This window comes from Anguilla anguilla, chromosome 3, assembly GCF_013347855.1.
Source record: "Anguilla anguilla isolate fAngAng1 chromosome 3, fAngAng1.pri, whole genome shotgun sequence".
Lineage (NCBI taxonomy): Eukaryota > Metazoa > Chordata > Actinopteri > Anguilliformes > Anguillidae > Anguilla > Anguilla anguilla.
In genome coordinates, this window is record NC_049203.1 from 34,792,543 (window position 1) to 34,815,941 (window position 23,399).

Genomic DNA, 23,399 nt, shown 5'->3' on the forward strand with positions numbered 1-23,399 from the left:
CAGGATCAGGGCACAGGAATCTTAGTGCAGTCAATCACTAATTAAAAATCCATTGGACTCAATCTAAATCAATCTTCTGCATGGCATATCATAAGCTGACATATTACAAGCGTGCAAAGCATCGAGCCATTGTGGCATATTAATGTGAAGCCATGAAGGCATGGTTGGGGTTAGACCATGATGACTGATAAGCCCAATTGTCACCTACCCCTTTGACACTCAGACTGCCTTTTCCTTTCATTCAGACCCCTCCTGTCTGGCTCCCTTTAGTTTGCTTGTATTATGCTTGGGCTGTGCTCATTTCTGCTCAACATAGAGGTCTGTTCTCTGAACCTTCCTGTCCAATGTTCTTGGCTCCACTAAGGCTGAAGTGTAAATACTCCCTGGAGATGACTGCTCTCTCCTGTCCCTTGTCCTCAGTCCGTATCTTCATCGGAAAGGTCAGCCACACATACACACACACACACACGCATGCATGAACACATATGTGCACACACAGGTGACATGTACACGGGCAGGAAACATTCATTTATACACTGAAAGGTGATGTGCTCCCACACATGACTACATCAACAAATGTAAAAAACATCCAGGAACACACACACACAGACACACACAGATGCATTACACACTTGACAAACAGAAACAACAGACAAACAGTAAAACAAAAACACATTTACAACGCTGTAGGTGAATCTGAACAATAGTGACCCTGTTCGCTCTCTACTGAACACAACAGGAATGAAAAGTGTCACAGACCAATTTCAAATACACAGCAGTAGGGGAAAAAAACATAAATGCTTTAGGGCTGAGTAACTAAAAATATGCTTATGTTTTTGTGAAGAACGCTCTGTGCTCTGGTTCAAACCAGCTGGGAATACCATAGAAGCACTACACTGGAGAAAAGATAGCAGTCAAAGAAAGAAATTAAAATCAATTGTAGCAATGGTAGGCACAAAGTTAAAAGTGGTTTGGAGATTATGGAGGATGTTTGAAGCCAGAAACATGGTAATGGTCTACCTTACTCCATCTATAGAGACAAAAACAGGGAACAGAACATAGTCACGAAGAGCACTGTCAGGATGACTGAGATGGCTGGATACATTCTTTTCACCCCTTATTTCTTTCAGGCAGAGAAGGCTGTTGTTCAATTTTTTTCAAGAAAATAGCCCCATCTACACAGTCCAGTTGTTTGAGGAGCATGACGATGGTCATATTATAGTTCTGTCATCACCAGACCTGGCATTTATGGAACATTCTGGAACATTGCTTGTGACAGCCCCCGCCATCAACTAAGTGTAAGCTGACTTTCTTGTGGAAGTGTGGTGTAATATTGCTTCAGCAGAGTTCCATGTGCTTGTAGACTATGCCAAGGTGAACACAAGCTACACAGGCTAGAGGTGTTGCCCTGACACAGTGTTCAGTGACTTTGGTGCAGTCAATTTTTGTTCATTACTTATGTTTTGTTTCCATCACAATTTTAATTTTCTGTTACACTGTATTGCATGTGTCTCTTTACCATGTTTTCCTACAGTCACCACCAGATGTCTCTGGTTTTTAAGGTTTTCAAATGTATTCAGTCCAGCTCTTTGTGAAAATGCACTTGTAAAAATGTACTGCGGCAGTGTTGATTGACTGAATAACTGATAACTGATAACTGTGAACTACACTGGCAGTCAAAAAGGCCCTGCTTGTGTGTGGAAGTTAGAATACAGTACCATATGTGCTGGTGTGGGCAGCACAGTGGTGAGTCAAAATACAAAATCGCCAATTTCTTATTGGGGAGAAAGAGAAATTGAAACAATAATTTTAATTAAAAAATAAGACCATACAATGGGAACACATATAAAATCATTCATTTGTTTGTAGATGCCCTTTTACAGTAGCATTAATTATTGTTTGCCCATCTTGGCAAAATGCTTAAAATATTTTCAAGGTATTCCTGGTGGTCCTGTGGTTGCATTTACTGTTTACAGCAGACCAGAGTTGTTGTGGTTCTCTTGTATTCTGTTGTGCTCTTGTACCCTTGTTGAAATTTAGTTTCAAATGCTTGCAATGAGATTAGAGTCATGTGACTGCAGTGCCCAGCCCGTAACCTCAGTTCCCCCCAACAATATGCTTTCACACAGCGGTCACAGCAATGCGTGGAATTATCACTGTGGTCCTATGCACTGTCCACATTAATTTCAGGAAAGGCTTCAAATTGGTATTGCAGCTCAGAAAGCATTATCCCATACAGGCAAACATTTCTATATGTGGAGAATACTTGTTTCTGACTGTGGATGTTTGATTAGAGAAGCTTCATCATCCTTAGGCTGCCAGTCTATAATGGAGACTGATCTGTTCCCTAAAGCCCTGCCTGTGTGATCGAGGCACTTTAACATGCTATGCTCTGAGATCACCATAGCCAAGCCAGAAGTCTGAATTTCAAAAAAATGAATGCACTTCACCTGACTGCCAAAATAATACTGCGGGTGCAGCAGATATTCGAGTGATCTGAAGTGGTTTCTACTGGATGTATGTAATCTGCTCAATGACCTTAGTTCAAATATAAATAACGCTTGCAAAGAGGTAGCTGGCCTTGAGAAGTGACAGATCCGCAAGGCCCGATTTAATAACTCTTTGAACAAAATGCTCGCAAACACTCATTGCTCCAATATAAAGGGTTCTTGTCATCTCACTATGGGGGTGGGGAGTGGGTATGGTTGTGTGGCTAAGCTCCTTTTGATTCTTGATGAAGCAGGGCTGGGATGCGGATATGTCTGCCTCGTCTTCTTAAACCTTTCCCACCCTTTGTGAGCTGTTTGAACACTGATGCCCAGAGACTCTTACTGTCTTTCTCTTTCTCTTTCCCATTAAATTGCTCTGCAGAAAAAAACACATAGCGAGAGGAAAAAAATGAGTCATCTTTTTTATATGCGAACTTTCCTATGAAACAAGGCTGTAAAACAGCAGAATGGTGTGGCCCGCCGGCATGGCAACCAGATGGGTCTGAGCAGAAAGACATCCCCTCACAGAACGGCGCCATTCTGAATCTGTTAAGATGGGAAGTAATGGCCGGTCGCAACCGATCCACCGGGAGGCGCTAAAAGTATGACGGACGAGCCAAAGGGCAGACAAGGTGATTCTTAATGGAAAGCCGAGTCGTTGGAGACAATACTCGCCCTGTTACCAGTCTGGCAAAACGAATTCCCATCACAAAAAGAAATCAATACTCATTGTACCCTCCTTCCTCTTCCACAGTCATTTGTCTTTTAACAGAATGCTGTCACTTCCAGTGGGTCAAAAAAGACAAGAGCCCCACTCCTTAAATCCCAAGGATGTCTTTGCACTTGTGTTACCACTATGGGTTATATTTAAACAGTAAATTATGGCTTTGCTCTATCCCAGTGGAAAGAAGGAGAGAGATAGCATTGTCCTCTGAAAATCTATCAACCAGAAGAGGATTGCTTTCTCTTCTCACATAAGGGGAACGACATAATACACATTACTTAGATATAGCACCACAAACAGGCCAGAGCATCTGAATTGATAGGTTTTGGGCTCTAGGCTGTTTCCTGCAAAGCCTATTTCCTTTTGGCGATATCCAGCCTTCGGCTGACGCTGAAAGAAGGAATGTGTCAGGTATTAAAAATGGCCAAGCTCCCTCTTTATGTATCTGTAAACAGTGACTAGGTTTTATTGTTATGAAAGGAACTGAATATCATGAATATTCCTCACTGAGTTATAATGCAACAAACAGATGCCTGAATCACTGTGTCTGTGTTGCCCTGGCAATTGACCATTTCCATGGCGTGTCTGTAAAGTCTATACTCTCTGGTTGTACTGAGTAACTGGACCTGGTTATTGTGTGTTTGTGCATGTATTGGGCCCTCCTGGGGCAATTTGCTTTACAGTGCTTTTCTTTTTTTCAGAGAACTGTGAGGCCAGACCAGCTTGTAGTAAATAGTCCTTTAATCAGCAATCAGCTAAGTGCTTCTTCCTCTAAACTGAGCACCAAATGTCACTGATGGCAGCAGAGAGAAAAACGAACAGCCATGGTTGTAAATGTCACTAGACCCAAAATCAACAGTAATAACCACTTTTATCAATAATGTATTGTGCTGTCAGGTACAGAAGCATCCTGTATTAATTAACTCCGCTGAGCGAAATGCTGTCTGATGAGCTGCAGGGCAAACCCCCCAATTCAGACGAACAGGGGGTGGGCGGAAAAAAGGAGGGTTGGACCCAGCAATTTTGGAGAGGCCGAGAAGCTTTGAAAAGGGCGCAACACCAGTGAGAAAATATGCGATGAGTTTAATCCTCATTGGCTACTGGTCCTCTGAGGATCTGATCTTTGACATGTGTATACTTGACTTTCGTTCAGAAAGAGACTGCAGTATTTAAAGAATGACACTGAGGACCGAAAATTATAATACCTAGTTTTTATTGTGGTCTGCATTAAACAATTTTAAAATAAATTCAAAGATGGATATACGCGATAACAGGCTTGACAGGTCTGTTCACATGCAAGATAACTGTACGCAGGGGTGCCGTAAGGGGAAGGGTGGAGAATTAAGATGATTACAAGGGCCCTGCGTGACAGAGGCTTTTCTGGGGAGCTGGGGCCCAATGTGAGAACCTTTCATGGGGCCCAAAATCCCGGGTGGTGACCCTGGCAGTACAGGATGTCACATATTCCTTTTTGATAAATGAAGATTTGCCCTGTGTGGCTGAAAGAAAGAAGACGACAAAGGTTACCTCGTACTCAATCAGCGTGGTCAAAGCTATGTTGCAATCTCATTTCAGCTGAATGTATGCTTTCTATTTTTAAAATGATTTGAAACTGGTTTGTGCAAACACAAATATGAATGCATTTGCCAAAATGCGGTTCATGAGTTTGCTTTATCCCTAGAATAACCTGTTCAGATTGTGATGTTGCCAAGATTTATTTTGCATTGTCGACCTTATTGCCTGTGAATAAAGGACAGCTGCAGTCTGACATTCAAAACTGTGGTGCATTAAAACCTACCGGGACATGTTCAAATTGGTTCTTTTAATGCCTGAGCTCTTTCTTTATCTGCAAGTTTATGTTGGCTGCAGGTTTGATAGCTTTGTTGTTGCTGTTCATTGTTACCATCCCTCAAAGATGTACTGCATTATTGCAGGCTCCACAATATACTACACCACATACATTCCCATATAATACCAAGGCCCATTTGGCTACAGGCCAGACACTCCACAAAAAAAAAAAAAAAAACCATTCTGACATTTACTCTGCTTTGCGTATGTCAGAGCTGCTCTGTGATTGCTGATCTCCAGCACCAATTGAGATGATCCTAAGCAGCAAATCAAACCACCTTTGACTCTCTGCCGTCAGTGCTACAGGAACACACTGACCGCACATTAATTATTAAGCACCCAAAGCACTGACTCATTACTGGCAACTGCAAATGATAAGGATAAAACTCAGGAAGACAGGAAAGCAGAGATGCTATCACAGCCCTACATACTCATCCTACAGGATCACAGAAAATCCTATAAATAAATTGGTCTAATCCTGAACTAATCTTCTCAGTGCTATAGATCATTTTGTTTAATTATAATATAAATGTTTTTTTTTCATCTGCTTCCATTCTGTTCAGACTGACCATAATTCTTTAAATAATTTAGCTTACATGCTGAGGACTGTGATAAGAAAAGTTAAAGAGGGTTTTCATTTAGTCCATGGAGAGAAGTCACTGAGAAAATGCTGGCTGGCCTTACAAAAAGTACCCTCTCCAGTACCTCCAGAAAAATACCATAACATACTTAATTTGACATACAGTTCAACAACTTAATTAGCTTCCCAGTACTTAAGGTGGAGTAGCTAATGAATTTGATTAAGTAGTTGAGTGTCCTGATGACACTCAAAAAGAGTGGTTGGCAAAGAAAGAAAATAGGTGAGAGAGGGAGGATGTATAGCTGAGTGAGAGGAGACAGTGGTGAGTGGGAGGAGACAAAATTGAGTGTGAGAGGAGACAGGAGTAAAGGTTTGAGAAGAGAGTGAGAGTAGTAGGAGACAGTCATTGAAAGAGGACAGTAATTGTATATAAAAATCCTCATTTTAAATCAGATGATTATCATAAGTCAACCACTGCCAGAATTTTGACCAACAGATCATTGATATTTGATTAAACTAATATTATTGACAATATATCCCATAGGTGTGCAATTGGGTTGAGATCTGGTGACTGTGAAGACCATAGCATATGATTCACAGCATTTTCATACTCATCAAACCATTCAGTGATTCCTCATGCCCTGTGGATGGGGGCATTGTCATCCTGGAAGGGACCATTCCCATCAGGATAGAAATGTTTCATCAAAGGATGAATCAAAGTGATCACTCAAAATACCTTTGCATTGATTTGCAATGACCCTTCCCTCTAAGGAGACAAGTGGATCCAAACCATGCCAGGAAAATGCCCCCCACAGTATAACAGAACCACTGGAACCCCTCACAGTATTCAGGCCTGTACAGTTGTCGAGAATATGGTGAAGGATCACTCATCTGACCATATCACTTTTTTCCACATCTCTGTAAACCAGTGCCTATGGTTTCAGCACCAGTGAATACTATAATATAGACCAGTGCCTACGGTTTCTGCACCACTGAATACAATAATATCAAATGTGCATTCGTCTTTGTATTGAGGGTGTTATGCACTGCAACCCTACTATATGATATTATTATCCCTCTGTGTCAGCAAGAACCGTCCATTGACAACTACATACTGTAGTCTGATCACGTCCTGAATTGACATTCTCAGTCACCTGAGGAAGAGTTGCTTTTCTGTTTTTCCTTACATATCGCACTAATGCACGAGCATCATGGTCATTAAGTATGCGCTTTCGACCAGTTTAGCAGTCTTTGTGACTGAAGCTCCTGTCATCCGTGCCCCGATAATGATCCCTCTTTCAAAATCACTTTGATCTTTTCCCCTTGATCCAGAATCAAGGTCAACTGGGCCTGCTCACCATTTTTATACATGCCACAGATCATGTTAGGATGTCAGTTGCTTAATTGTATCATGCAGTTGCATTTGTTATATTTCTCCACTCATTTATTCAGGTTTTTCCTTTTATCTGTCACCCACCTGTACATATATATATATATATATATATATAGGCGTCTGACTAGGCTCCATAAGCTACTACTGAGCGTCAGGTTTGCTGCAGCCACATGCGGATTACTCTCTTAAATACTGCCTGGGCTGCCTGCGCTCCAGCCACATCCCGCAGCGAAACTCTGCCTGAGCTCGGGTCTGAGCCCCGTCCCTCCCCTGGGCCTGACCCATCTGACACCTCCTGCCATGTACTGCCCCAGTTCCATCAAACAGCAGCAGCAAGGCTCCAGGCACTGTGTGTGCAGAGCTACTCCCAACTAAACAAGCAGATGCAGCAAGGGCACTCCAGCACCAATACATTCTAATTGCTCACATGAAGTGTTCATTATCATAAAAATAAAGTATGAGCGAACATATGATCATCAATAATGTCAACATTGAACATAAAACAATTTAGGCACAGATAACAATAATGCTCTGCAATGCATCAGCACTGCATTTTAAGTTCAATGGAGTACTGTATATGCCATGAAAATAAACTCAACAAATCACCTGATCAAATGAGTCATAAAGTGGCAAAGCAGTAATAGAGAGCATGTATGAGGCAATGTGGAATAACATGCCAGGCAATTGTATGACAGGCACATGTACACAAGCACGCAAATATACACGCAGTTACACACAAATGTATAAGCAATGTAGTGAGCTCCATAATATTTGGGACAAAGACATATTTTTCTTGATTTGTATTTGTACTCCACAATTTTTGATTTGTAATCAAACAATCCACATGTGGCTAAAGTATGGATGCTCAGCTTTTACCATGTAGAAATTAGAGCTGTTCTTATACTAGTCCCCCCCCCCCCCCCCCCCCCCCCATTTCAAAGCACTATAATGTTGGCTTCAAATGTTTTTCTGATTATTTAGGTGTGTCAATTGCTTCCATAGTGCAGGTATAAGAGAGATTTTCGTAGCTAGACTTATAGGCTTTTGATTGCCTTTGGAGTCTGCTATTGGCATTTGTCAATATGAGGACCAGAGTTGTGCCAGTGAAAGTCAAGAAAGCCAATATGAGGCTGAGAAATTAAATAAAAAACAGTCATAGACATAGACCAAACCTTATGCTGAACAAAATAAACTATTTGGAATGGCATTTGGAAGAAAGAGAACTCTGGTGAGCTCAGTAATTGCAAAGGGCCTGGTAGGGTACGGACGATCTCTGCAGTTGGTGAAAACCCCCAAACACCTGTCCAACAAATCAGAAACCTTCTTCAGGAGGCAGGCGTGAATGTTTTAGTGAGTACTGTCAGCAGAAGACTTCATGAACAGAACTACAGAGGCTACACAGCAAAATGCAAACCTCTTATTAACTGTTTCCTAAGTAGTACCTAAAAGAGCCCACAGAGTTCTGGATAAATGTGTTGTGGACAGATAACACCAGGATTCACTTGCATCAGAGTGATGGCAAGAGCAATGCGTGAAGGCCAATGGAACTGCCCAAGATTCAAAGCACCCCCCTCATCTGTGAAACATGGTAGTCGGGGTGTTATGGTTGGGCATGTACAGTATGGCTGCCACGGTTTTTGGCTCTTCATTGATGATGTAACCGCTGATGGCAGCAGAATGAATTCTGAAGTGTGCAGAAGCATCTTATCAGCTCAAGTTCAAGCAAATGCCTCCAAACTCATTGAACAACGCTTCAGCCTACAGAAAGACAATGATCCAAAACATACTGTTAAAGCAACAAAGCAAAGAGTTTTTCAAAGCCAAAAACTGCTAAATTCTTGACTGGCCAAGTCATTCACCTGATCTGAATCCAATTGAATATGTGTTTAATATGCTGAAAAGAAGCTTGAGGCAGCTAGCCCCAGAAACAAGCGGAAGCTAAAGATGGCTGCAGTGTTGACCTGGTAGAACATACCAGGGACGATACTTGGCACCTGGTGATGTCTATGAGTCATAGACTTCAAGCAGTCATTGCATGCAAAGGATATGCAACAAAGTACTGAGCATGGCTACTTTTATTTACATAACATGAATATGTTCCAAACGTTACGGTGGCCTGAAATCGGGTGACTATGAATGAGAAGTTCTGCAATTTCTCAATGGTGAAATTAAAGAGAATAAAAATACCCTTAAATAAAACCTGGGAATTGTGCACCGTAACCGCATGTGAATTGTTTGATTACAAATATAAAATGGTGAAGCATCACAATTCCATACAAGCATGAACATGGAGACACACCCTAAAAACACACATACAGTACCCGAAAACAGGCACATACACACGCAAACATGAATACAAACAGAGCTAGATACGCATTACACACAGGTGTTGAATTGGACATGGGCACAAACACATGCATGCACATACAAACGCAATTATGCGCATGCACACACACACACACACACACACACGCACACACACACACTTTCAGATAGAAAGAACCTGTAATAAGCAGGTTCTCTCGAGCACGAGAGTACTTCAATTTACAGAAGCACCACAGACCTGCCGAGCTGACCATGCATATTTCTGAAGATCTTTCTACAGCTATTACTGCTGCTGTTGTTTCAAATAGAGATTAAATGAGAGGCGAGAGAAAGATAAATTCCTGGAATCTGCTCGGCTGAGGGCGAGAAAAATCAATGTTTTATCAATGTGAGCATTCTAATGAAGGCACCGTGGGGCTAGCCTTACAAATCACCAGCAGGTTTAGCTCCTTTGATGCTCATGTTATCCGGGGCTGTTTGTGTTAAAATAAATGGGGATGTGTAGAAAGAAGCACCCTTTCTTAATTAAGTCAGAGGTGGTGCTTCGATTATAGTCTGTTTACTCCACTGTGATAATAAAAACCTGTGAACAATTTAGAAAATATGACTGCCTTTAGGTACAATTTGTAGATGCGTATGATTTATTTACATTTTCTCATCAGAAAAGCTGGGCAGCTGTACTGTGATTTACTGAGTCTGCCGATTTACCGCTCAGATCCCAAATCCGACCGGAATGGATTTATTGCTGTTGGCACGCCTGTTTGCAACCCCCTCCCCCCAACCCCCACCCACTGTCCGCAACCGCAGAGAGGCTTAAAAAATAAACAAAATAATAAAAGAGGAACATCAGCTGTGGTAATCGGATCATGGGGAGGAGATTAGGAGGGTTACCGAAAGGTGCACGAGGAGGATACAGCCTGGGCCCATAGTAGGAGCGAGATACGGGGGAAAATGCTTTCACTTAATCAGAAGGGCTCCCAAACTCTGGAAACAAGCCACCGGACCGACATTCTTAATCTGCAGACACTAACTGGCAAGTAGATGGTGAGTGTGACTTTTTGGGGTGATGTACGGGTAGAAATGTGCAGGAACAGGACACAAGAAAAGGAAAGCCACCCACAGAAGACCATGCACACTTTCGCACAGAAGGCGCACACATACAAGCTTAAGCACACAAAGACTCCTGCTCTGTTTCTTCCACTCCCCATTGTTTTGCACATGCCAGCTAAACAATGCATGCTGTAGGGCAATAAAGTTTCACAGCTGCTTCTCTATAAAAACCCACAATGCTGCAGCCTATGTGAACGCTGTGATATTCCCGCTATGTCTATTTGAGTTGACGGTTATTTTTGTATTTTCTCAGGTTTTTTTTCTCTCTCTTTCAATGCATTAGCTTCCCCCCAGATTATGAAAGGACTCTGGCTCAGAGGCACTGAACCACCACAGCATGAAATTGGTCCAATCACAGTCACTTCCAGTAATGTGGGGAGGTAAACACCACAGGATTTTAATGTTTGCAAAAAATGCGACAAGCTATGGATTTGAGGGTCAAGAGACAACTCCTGCACTTTATGTCTCTCGCTTTCCCACTGCCGCATGACAAAATCAACTTTCTACAGGATCACAGAAGCACACGTGTAGGGGGGCTATGATGAGCCCTCAAACTAAGGCTGTTGCCTAGGCCAGCGGACTCCGCTGCTACGTGTTTCACGCGTTAGCTTTGTTTGTGTAGGTCAACTGTCTCTCAGAAAAATTGTGCTCTCTTGTATCTTGAGACATTGGAAAATTTTCCCCAGTGATTTCTACACAGTTCAAACCCAAGGGCAAAACAACCTCTAAGGATCCTCCACGCTTTGTTCAATATCATTCTCAGTAAATAAAGAAAATCAATCAACAGGAACTCAATACAGCTGCTCCCCGAACAAAGGATTATGGAACCCACTTTAATGATAAAACCCGGAGCTGGTGTCGTCTCACATCCTGGCCCTAAGCTGACACATTCTTTAAAAATAACACCTTTGAAATATAAAGGCAGACAGAGGTGACTTTGGGGGAAAGAAGTGCCTTAAATATGCCTGTCTTAAATGTCAGGAAGGGCGGTACGCCTCTTTTCCGGTCATGGCAGTGAAGCGGCAGGCAAATCTACTGCTGGCCCCATTCTCTTGCATTCACAGATCTCAATCTGTCATCATCCACTTACTGTACCAGGACTTTCAAGCCACTGAAAGGGCACCCGATGACCTCAGCTTTAACCAGCAAACTCAAAACTGGCTGTACAATGAGTCTGTCACACAAGTGTGCATGCACACATGCCTACAAATATGCATGCACAACACCTAAGCACACACATGCACAATACATATATACATGTGCACAAATCCTATGTACACATACTGTACACATCAGCACAAATACGCAGAAATCTAATTATATGTGCACACAAATGTATAGGAATATATAATATATATGTCATGCATGCAGGCAAATGGTGATATACACCTACAGTATACACACATACAAGAACACACATTCAAAACTAACATGGTCTAAACATTGGTCTAACATTGACTAAAAACCAGAAATAAGGACATAGCTTCAGAGTACAGCTTGAAATTAGTTCATTGTCCTCGTGCACCATAATGCATTGAAAACAGAACATTGCGGTTTAAGAGTAGCTCTCTGACAGCTATTAAGTAATATTTGAACCCCAATAGACCTCCAGCACCAAACCTGAAATATTTCCAATACATGTGTTCAATAATGAATGTAAGATATGTGTACAATTAACTGTGGAGAATAAGCCAGGTAGTTATTCTAGAGAAAAAAACAGTCAACAGTTAACATTGCGTGTTACTGAGCCCATTTGGATGGTAGAAGATGTTCAGATCAAAACTGAAGAAAAAAAATTGTAGCAGAGGATTCTTGAAATATTAACAACTTTCAAGGAAGCCTTCATAAGCTTCCTTATGAAAGAGGGAGGAGTGCCTGCAGTCACGTGTTCTACTATGAAAAGAAAGGTGAGACGAATGTGGTCCTCAGACAGAATGAAGTGTTTGGCAACCACATATAATTAAGCCAGGCATCAGGCAGTCTGTGCTGTGTGCATGTAGGAAAGAGGTCTGTTGGAATTAATTGATTCATACAGCAGTCAAAAAGCTGTCACTGTCCTCTTTAAAATTCTTCTGGTTTGAAGGCAGTGGGAGGCATGCGAACGCCTACTCACTCAACACGTATCCGTATGGTCTTCTTCAGAACATGTCACCAAGGAGCTGTTCGCGGGATCCGGAGCAATGCTCACAAGCAACATGATGCACATCATCTGTGTTTCTTCTTAAGGGCGTGCCATTTGTCTTTCACCTCTTAAAGGTTTTTATTGTAGTATTTTCAAGAAATGCCAGGCGTAAGAATGCTTTCAAAACAGGCAAGTGAGTCGGAGTACGCATCCAGCAAACTGCACTGAGAGAATTACTCAGAAAAACTGAGCTGTAACATGGCACAGAAATGCTAGTCTTAGCAGACTGAGCAGAAGTTAGAAAATCCTTGAAATTGATTTTTTTAAATCATGCATGCATGTAAATGTTCATTTGCAGAAAAAAATTCAGCTTTATGACTGTTCTGTTTCTCTTTCTGAATATTGAATATTTTCTATAACCTTTGGTTGTTTATGTATAGAGTTCTCTATATTAATTATTCTTTCCCACAAAATTTCACCTGGTTGTGAACATAATCACCTGATTCTCAAGAGAAATATGAATGCACAGCATTAACTGAAAATTAGCTTGCAAATCTGTTTAAACGAGAGCATCTGTTATCAATGATGGAAATAAATACTATCATGGGAAAATAGTGTGTTGATCCAAAGAACTAATAAAATACAACTTTGTTATCCATTGCTCTACTATTATTTGAATGCAGATGAAGATTGTGGTGACTATTCATTGGTCTGTCATTTGTTTGTATTTGCTATAAGGCACTATAGGTAACAATCTTTAAAAAAAAAAAAAAAAACTATTCAAAATTACCAATCAATTCCAAAGTACCCTGAAATGTAGAAATTCTGAAACAATTTAAATTTAGATTTGTGCTTAAAAAATGTAATTTATATAAATGCACAATAAATGTAATTATAAAGACACCATGATGTATCCATTCTCTGAACCTATAATGGAATTGATTTCTTTGAAAAAATGAAAGGATCCATTTTTGCATTTAATGAACAATCAATGGCTTGTTCTGAGATCAACCCTCACTTTCCATGTAATGCCTCTGAACAAATTTGAGCATATAGAGTCTGTCATTTTCAGAAAAGATGGCTAAACATTATACTGTTGCACCTCCATTTTTAATTGCAGCCTTAGCGATGATCTCTATGCCAGTACTATGGTGTGATTGTCAATGTGACAGTGTGAAGAGCCCTCTGTATTCTGCTTCTGCAGTGATCACACAATTGTTCAATGTAGTCAGAATTGCCTGCTCAGATATAAAGCTACTTTGAGTGACAGGGATGAGGACAGATTCCTTATTTCAACAGCTGATTTTAAAAAAGTTATTCAAAATGGTTTATTTGTAGTGTAACTGTAATAAGCAACTGTTTTACTGGAGCTATTTTCACCCTGCCAACACTGACTGCACATAGCAGATTCAACAAGGAGTTGGGATAACCTGGAGTGTTAAAAGCACTATTGGGGGTCACAATTTTTAGAAGCACTTTACATTATAGTGCAACAATGCTCAATAAATTATTAAAATGAATTTATACAGCACATCACTTAAGTACATTGTACAAGTTTTCATAAATGTGCTGGTAAAGAGGTGGCTGGAGTGACAAAATATTAACAAAGATCACAACATAGTAGAGTAAGAGAAAAAAATATTTTCTGTTGCCAGTTTGTCCATTTCTCCTAAACCTCTGAGAGCAAAAAGTCTTATTGGATCAGACTGTGTCAGACCAAATGTTGGATAAAAACAGCAAAGCCACTCTAAGCTGTACAATAAGATCTCACTTTCAGGAAACATGAGAATTAATAAGCTTCCAGAAACTTTTGGCGAGCAGCTTCGAGAAAAGGATGAGATGACAGAGAAACTAACTTGTTCAATTATAGAAGCAACCACCTCTCTCAGTATTCTTGATATTCACATGATGACAGTTTCAGTCACCTCTCCACTTTAGTCTGCCTGTATTATTAATCTTGAAGGAGGTTTAGGCCCCAGGGGTCAGAGGACATGTCGTGAAAGAGCTCATGGAGAAGTAAGCAACTGCTGGAGAGAAAGAAAGGTCAACCTCAAAAGATATGAGCTGTTTGCACATTTAAAAATGCACACAGACACACACACACATACGTGTGCTCACACACGCACGCACGCATGCACGCACGCACGCACACACGCACGCACACACAGCCTTAAATAAGAAATGTTACCAAGGTGGCCTTTTTCCATTTGAGAAACATTACCAAAGTAGAGCCTTTCCTCTTGCAAGCAGATGCTGAAAGGTTAATGCACACTTTTATTACTACTAGATTAGACTACTGAAATGCTCCTTACTCTGGTCTTCCAAATAAATATAGAGCTGCTGCAAGAATCCTGACATGAATTAAGAAGAAAGCACACATGACCCCTGTCCTTTTTTTGCCAGTGAGATTCAGAATTGAATGTAAATTTGTTTTAATAGTTTTTAAAGCATCAACTCAGTTCTTAAATCATTTTAAAGCACCCGGCTACATATTGGTCCTTTTAATTGCTTATCAGCCCAAATGTGCTCTCAGATCTTCTGAAGATAGTGTTCTATGTAAGTGGAGAAGCTTCTTTTCATTTCTGTGACCCTGCACAAGTGAATACCCTACCCAGACAAATCAGTCACCTACTACAGTACCGTCTGAAAGCCTACTTCCTACTTCTTTCAGAGGGTCTTTAGATTATTGCACTTTTATATTTGTTTTTACATTTCTTTGTTTTTACATTTCACTGCTTTTACCTGTTTTATAATACACTGAATATATATTTAATTTTATTCAGTTTTATTTATTTGTATTTGCAAATATGTTTATGTTTTACTGTCTCCTATTTGTTTAATTTGTGAAGCACTTTGAGATGCAATTATGTAAGGTTATTTATTATTATTATTATTATTATTATTATTATTATTGTTATTATTATTATTGTTTTTTTTTTGTTTTTGTTGTTGTTATGTGTGTATGGGGCAGGTGCTGTTATCTTATAAAGAGGAATCTAAAGAAGGAATTTTGTGTTCATGTTTTACAGCTTTAAAGCTGCAAGTGTTCCATTCGCATTTCAGGTCAGATCCCTAAGACAAGGTCTGAAGCCTAACAGGGAAAAGGAAAAATGACACCTATTCAGTGAGGTTCCACCATCATTTGGAGCAATTTCAAAATGTATTTTTCCACTAAACAATAGCCCGTACAACCAGTGCTCTCGTGTACAGTACGGCGTGAAAGATTTCATTTTGCAATTTAAGCTGAGTGTGAGATATGAGTGTGAGCTATTGAATGGTAATGCATCCCCTGATACTGTGTAATTTTGGAATTATGACACATCGACAGCCCCACAATAAAACCATGCTGTGCTTTTGTGTCTCATAAATACTCTGTTCATCTTGGGGAGGGAATTTTTGGGGGGAGGGATGTAGTGTGCGAATCACTTCACCTCTGGCAGAAGACAGATTTGCACATTTATTAGGTTTTGAATTGACTCCTGAGCCGCTTTTGTTTGGGAAATTGTTACAGAAGGATCCTAAAGATAGTGATTTTACAGCATCATTAGATTGCCTGTGATACTAGTACAGTACAACAACTGAGGCGCAAACACATTGAGAATGGAAGTCTTACCTGGATCTCCAAATTGTTTATAACTTTGAAATAAAAAAAGTCATAAACTATTTTATAAATATGTTCATATTTTTTAAACTCATTAGGATTGCTGCCTATATTAATGTTATGCTTGGTTTAAAGGAGCCAATAATAAAAAAATAATCTGGATCTCATTAAAACATTCATGTTTGCTTTGTAAAAGTCATCTTTCTGGATAATGCATCTTTTGGGACCATGACAACCTAATAGTCATTTATCTACAGCTAAGAAAGGGAAGTAAATCAACACTGTGCCATAAGTATCTGAGGGAGAACAGTAAGCTATGCACTCTGAATGCAAATGTAATGATGAGATTGTTCTTTTACATGTTAATAACCCTGTGCTTGAATAAAGGTTTGCACACCTGACTATGTAGACAATGCACAAGAGACAATAATAAAACAAGGAACACTGTATCTCTTGCTGAGCTTGCAACTTCATTGATTGGAAGTAATGACTTACGTTTCAGACATCTTTGTCCTGCATCAGTCTTGGTAAAAGAATGAATGGTAAAAGATGAATGGTAAAAGGTCCTCTTATAAAGACTTCTTACAATTAGTCCCATGATTGGTGATCAGCCAATGACATCAATAAAACATTTTCATCAAAATTCACCATTACATAAGCTTAGAAAAGTGCAAAGAATATGCTGTAGTTATTAATACATAAAATGTGAAGTACATCAGATCTCAAATAAAAATTCATGAAAACATTGATTATCACATGAGAGTTGTCATGCGTGATAAATAAGTATAAGGAATAAAAAGTCAATCCACCTGCCTAATGGCCTAACTATAAATTTTGAGTAGTCCTAGATAATGGTGAATTTGAATGAAAATGTTGTATTGATGTCATTGGATGATCGCCAATCATTGGACTAGTTATAGCAAGTCATTCTAAGAGGATCTTTTACCATTCATTTTTAAGACTGATGAAGGACAGAGTTGGCACAATCAATAAAGTTGCAAGCTCAGCAAGAGATACACTGCTGCAGAGTTCATTATTTTATTAATAGCAGTGTGCTTAAAAATGCAAGAGGTTGATTCTGATTTACACCTGGGTTATATGCTGAACACACAGACGGCTTCCACAATAATTACAGTGCAAAGCAAATCAACAGAGGCTAATTTCGGAAGCATCGGGACACTTAATTTTGTCATTAATTAGGACCAAATTTATCACAGAGGTCCTGAACTTGCCGGGATTCACCCGTACCTCATGGGAACTGGTTTCTGTCAAAAGCAGAACACAGCTTAGTAGTCTTCTCTTACGGAGATTACGGAGCCTCTGTCTGTTCAGCCTCAAGGGAGCAGCAGAAGGCGGGCTTTCACAGACTTGCATGGTGATAGGGCCATGTTCACACCTCAAACTCAGCATTCCTTTAACAACGGCGCCTGCAATTAGCGCATTCAGGGGTGAATTCTGAGAAGCAGCTGTGAAGTCGAGGGACTCAGAGAACAGAATTGCGCAAGTTGCTCCACAGGAGGGGAGGGGTTTACCTTTTAAATTAACCCCTTTAGCCAAGAACACCCAATTTTGTTTCCTGGTGTCTTCTCCCATACTCAGATAAATGCAGGGAGTCGATGTTGAGGTTCAATCACAGCTGCGGTAAAATGAAAATATTACTTACTAGAGTTTCTTTGACTTGTTCAGAGCCATCTTTCAAATTTTTATTGCACCCGTGCCAAGAATTTTCTTTTAAGGAGGCAAAATTAAATACTAATTCTCTCCGACAGCTTACACCGCTGACAAATATAAATCACTGCTTTTATATCAATATCAATATGGGTGGTGGCCGTCGCAACAGCTATATGGGCTCAGCTCTAGCCTTCAGGAATAAAAATAAGGAACTGCGTGAAGGAATAATTCTGCTTTTTAAAGCAAGCTGCCACATTTACAAATTACCGTGGCAGATGTTTCAGGCCCGACAAGTCAGCAAAGGAGAGAGGATGGAGAGGGTGGGCAATTTTTCACCACCGCTCCATGTCAGACTACACCGTGGCAAGACAGCGGGGCTACCGAGGTTGAGAGGCATCTTCCCCCCCAGCCCACCTTTTAATGACGCTCATGTTCATTTCCACGCTCAAAAGAAAAACGGCACAAGACGTGTTTGTTTGTGACAAGCCCCCTACACTTTTACCACATACCCTTATCTTAGCATTTTGTTTTGGGTGTTGAACTACGGGACAGGAACAGGGTGGAGAAATGCGCAGTGAAATTGTAATAAGACAACCTGCGTGTCGGGCGAATCACCGATCACATTGCGCCCTAAGGGAATAAAGTTGGACTTGGCAGGAGCTGTGTAGCCTGAGCGTGACTCAGAAGGAAAATCGATAAAGGCTGCAGAGATAACCCCGGCAATATGCATATTCACGACAGCTCAGGAGAAAAATACCCCTCACGCCCCATCACTCACTCGCAATCTGATGGAGGCTGGAGACGACTGTAACGGCATGTTCTTTCGCGGCTCGCTCTGAACAAGTAGGCCTACTGCACTTTTATTTTTTTCCTTTGAAACCATTGAGTTCTGTCACAGGGCCAAGAGTGCTAACGCAATTTCCTGTCAAAATTCCAGAAATCCAGTATGAATTTGACTCATCTTGCTCTTCTATTTTTGCTTATTTATTGATTTTTTTTTTACTACTACCGCTTGCAGAAAGCGGGCAAACTATAACAGCCCCTGGGTTCATTTAACAACAAATGATACACAAGGGAAAGGGTGGAATATGTGTTGTTAATGGGCCATTTAAAATAATTTCCTCATCTTATCCAACCTCATTAAAAAAAAGAGCTCAAATCAAGGCAGTTGAATGAAGCAGGAACGTAGTGAGTTCTGTGTGGAAGTGAGGGGAGAGCTACTCAATAGAAGTGTGTGATGGGGGGTCTCTTCACTTCCTGCTGCTGCAACATCAGTTCCACAGCTGTTGGGGGTCTAATTTCGGTCTAGCGCGCTCAGCAGCCGCGCGACGTGAAATTAAATCTTGCGCTAATGATAACAGTTTGAGTCCTTTAGTGAGGCGCTGCACCGAGGAGGGGCGCGCTCAGCTCTCCCCGCAAGCCTACCAAGGTTCCCTTTTTGGTTCAGCCGTCAGCCTGTCGCAGTCGGCGGCACTGAAGTCCCCAGCACAGCCGCAGCCTCACATTCAGACGATACGGTACAACCGAGCCCAGGTTCTGCACCCCGAGAGCAAACGGGCAGCAACAGGCTGCGTTTTGATGTGCGCCTTTTGTCGGTCACTGCCGGCATGCTGGAGGGCTTTCTAAACCCCCCCCCCCCCGCCCGACCGAACCCAAGCTTTCGCCAAACAATGTTCTGGAGGAAAGCGTGCCTTTTTTATATCAACAGGTTTCTCCAGCCTCCGCTCTGTCTTGTCAAGCGTGCTGCATCACAGCGATTCCGCGAGGCGGGGAGAGAGGGGCTGTAATTACAGGGGATGGGTTTCACTGAGTGTCTCTCCATTACCGCAAATACGGGTCGGCTACCGTGAGGTGACCACCGGAGCACAGAGTCCACCTGCCTCGCTCCTCACCAGAACGCCGGGGCACCGGAGCCTCTTCACAGACAGCGCTCACTGCACAGACCTTCCCCCGCATAATGATTTTCTTCCTCCACGAGCCTCCCCGTGCTATAGAGCCAGATGGCAGTGCATTAAAAAAAGTGAAAGCGAGAGATGAGCGTAACTCTCACAGAGGTGCACGTGCTCCAATTCGCCGTGCTTCGGAGCCGCCAGATTTACGGCCGCAATATACGTCGGCGGGAGCGGAGATGTATATTTACCGTGGCAGCACGCGGTGGCAGGTGGGAACACCCCCCCTCTCAGCTCCCAGCCTCCATAATTCTACATTAAATGACACGAGGTCCCCGGCAGTAGAGAAATGTAGTGAAGCCATTGTGGGAGAGAGCTAGATTGAGTTGGATAATTGCACCGAGCTCAATAGCCTGGGGGGAACTGGAAGCCCTTCTCCTTCCTGTTGACGAGAAACAATCTGTTGCTGCTCCACCGCGGTGCCACCCAACACTCCCACTGTTTCACTGCTTTACCAGGAAAGGGGCGGCTTGGTGCTCATTGACACCACCTCTTTGTCAGAATCTGGAATCTGGAATCATTTTCCAATGAGAATCATTTCTCTTTAAATGCGAGACTCCACCATCAGTAAAGCCCCTTGCTCATGGTGATATACAGTGCAGGGCAAAGAAAAGCAATTAGTGAAGGCGTGAATTTTAATCGCTCTTTAAAGACGTGAAAGCAATGCTTCAGGAGCAAAGCATTAAATTACTGTTGAGGAATGCACCACTTTTATTTCAACAGACTCCCTGTTGTTATACCAAGCATATATGTATATATACTCTGTGTGTATATATATATATATATATACTCTGAATATATATATATATATATATATATATAGATTGTTCTAATATACATTATGTGTTCAGGGACAATGGGAGAGTTGCTGGTTGGGAAACAGAGAGATTACTGTGGGGCTAAACCCAACCATGGGGCTAAACCTCTACGGGAACTATTAGGGCTCAATCCCGGGACATCACTTATGACTGTCTGCATTGGGATTAAAGTCATCCCCATCCATCTGTCAAGCATTATGACACGGTCACTGGTCAGAACATTTCTTATTCTCTCCATCTGTAATGCTCTCAACACATTGTCACGATGAATATTAAAATGAATCAACCCACAAAATCTGCAAACGGCATCCTAATATCATATACACACATGCATTTGTGCAATCACACACATACACCACTACAGACATGCATTCACCAACACACCCACCTACACAGGCATGGAAACACACTCCCACCCACCTGTCCACACGCACACGCATACATTCACACTCAAACCACCTGCCCACACACAGGGAAAGTTTAGCACTACCACATGCCTTCGCACTGAACTTTCTAGGATGCGTGTGCTGAGACTGTTTTGTCCCCTTCGTCTCTATTTCCTTTCCCTCGAGACAGAGCAGATGGGAGGTTCAGGCATAGTGATTGTACACAGTGCATGTTAAGGAGGAAGCGGGAGTAGTTACCAAGTTCTTGTTTCCATTCTTGCAGAGTGGGCCTCGGAAAACTCCTTTGATGTTCCGAAAGTGGCCATTGCTGAGGTGCGTGGAGCTGATGACGATGTAGTAACAAGCCATGGGAGATCTGCTGCTTCCAGGCACTAGGTGCGCTCAGTCCGGACTGATGGGCGAGAGCGAACTTTGTCCCGAGTGAAGGGTAGGGGGAGGTCCGCAACTCCACTTATCAACAGAAGTGCACTCCCCTTTCTGTGATCGAAGCCATGGGTCAGTCCTCTTGCTCAATCAGTGGGGGAGTTTCTCTCATTTCAGCGTGGGGAGGGGAGGAGAGGAGAGGGGGTGTCTTCAGAGAGCGTGGAACATCACAGGGAAAGCCGGAGTGGCGATGGGCTCGGGGCTCTGCGACGCTCGGTTCCCTTCTCAGGCGTTCTCAGCGCGGTCTCTCTGTGCTGCTCTGCCGCCGGCTCACTCCGCTCTGCCTGAAGTGCGGGAGCTCCCGCTCTTTCTGCGGCCGTCCTCGGCTGAAGAAGGGAACGCGGCGCTCGCCGAGGCAGACATGCTGTTATAGCGCTCTCTGCGTTGCCGGTCCACTGCACGGAGCCAATGGCAGGGAGCCGCTGGTCTGATGGTGAGGGCTGGGGAGAGAAGTGCATCTGTCACACGCTGCCTCTCCAGATCCACTGAGTCAGCCCCTGCACTTCAGCCAACCAGGAGGCAGCAGCACCTCTCTCTCTCTCCCTCTCTCTCTCTCTGTCTGTCTACTCTCTTTCTCTCTCCCTCCCACCCCTCCCATTGGCTCTCTTCAAGGCACTGTGGTAGAGCTGCTTCCAGACTCACACGAGGAGCAGGTACTGTAAAACAGAGTCTGCTACTAGCTCAGGATCGAGGGTGTTCTGCTGAAGACACTGCACGCCCCCTCTCATTTATCTTTTATTGCGATGACATGTCGCAGGGGTTCTGCGCTGAAAACGCTCAAGCTGTGCTGAACGAGGCGAGCGTGTGCATTTGTGCACATGTGCGCGCATTCACCTTCTGTCTCCAGAAAATCGAAATGAAAAGCTGGGCTCGTCAACATAAATAATTCTGTCAATTCACCGATTAAAAAGCTGATTACAGAGCTTAATTATTTATGCAAAACATATGTCCGTAAACATAAACATTTCAGAAGCAACATTACACAAATAATTTGCCGCAAAAAGCTAGATAAAACAGCAACTTTGATTTTTAGCTGGCCTGCATTCAGAAGAGGCCTGTCAGTCAAGAACCTGTCAGTCACAATGCTTAGAAAGGAGAGTGGAAAACATAAAATGCAGCAGTCTGGAGTAGTTCAGAGTTACCTTAAGGGCAACACCCTCAATGCACTAGCTGGGTCTGGGTAGAGACAGCAGAGCAAGCCCCCCAGGATAAAAAGGAAGCAATATTGCCTTGTAACCAAGCAACAAAATTTTCAAATCAATTGCAGGGGAGGGCTAGTAGGATAAAGTCAAGAGAGAAATATTCTCTTTTCTTGTGGCCCTATTTATTACATAGAACCAGTATTGTTAATAAAAAATGACTTATTTAGACCAGAACTGTAATGGTACCTAACAAGCAAGATGTAAAAAAGTTAAAGAACAGAAGATCAAACAACATGAATCCTCCCAGCTTACTAGCAACAGCGTCCTACTGTAAATGAGCTGTATTATTAAAAGGGGAATGGGAGTCGCCACGGAAGACTGTGTAACTGCGCATCTACTGAAAAGAAGGATTGCAATGGGACTTTGGAAGAACTCTCTCCTAGAACTTCACACATCAAGGTGGTTTATTTGATTTGATTATCTGTGAGATTGTGGCCTTTCTATCCATGATAATAGCTCATGATAGCCTTCCCAGAAATTTTTTTTAATAGTTTGATAAATGTATATAAGTTAGTGCAAAATTTTACCCTCTTTCACATGCTAAATGCTTGAATTATTCATTTTTTTTTTTGTTAGGGGCATAATTTTAAATCGTGTTTACATTATAAACATAAAAATCCATATTATTGCATTAAGTCTACATTGGCACAGAGTAATCAGAAATGCATTCATACTGGAGATAAAACACAAAGGTCATTGAGAGTAAGGGTAATGAGCACACACAGGGTATGAGCGAA

The 23,399-nt window shown here is 42.0% G+C and overlaps 1 protein-coding gene across 1 annotated transcript in view; it reads right to left on the minus strand.

Moving 5' to 3' along the window:
• The window catches only part of znf804a (zinc finger protein 804A), a 65,326-nt gene extending 43,267 nt beyond the window's left edge, over positions 1-22,059 (minus strand). Inside the window, exon 1 of the mRNA XM_035411446.1 lies at positions 21,275-22,059. Within this exon, the coding sequence (XP_035267337.1) occupies positions 21,275-21,385 (111 nt within the window). The 5' untranslated portion in view covers positions 21,386-22,059. The remainder of the gene's footprint in view (positions 1-21,274) is intronic.
• Positions 22,060-23,399: the final 1,340 nt, after the last annotated feature.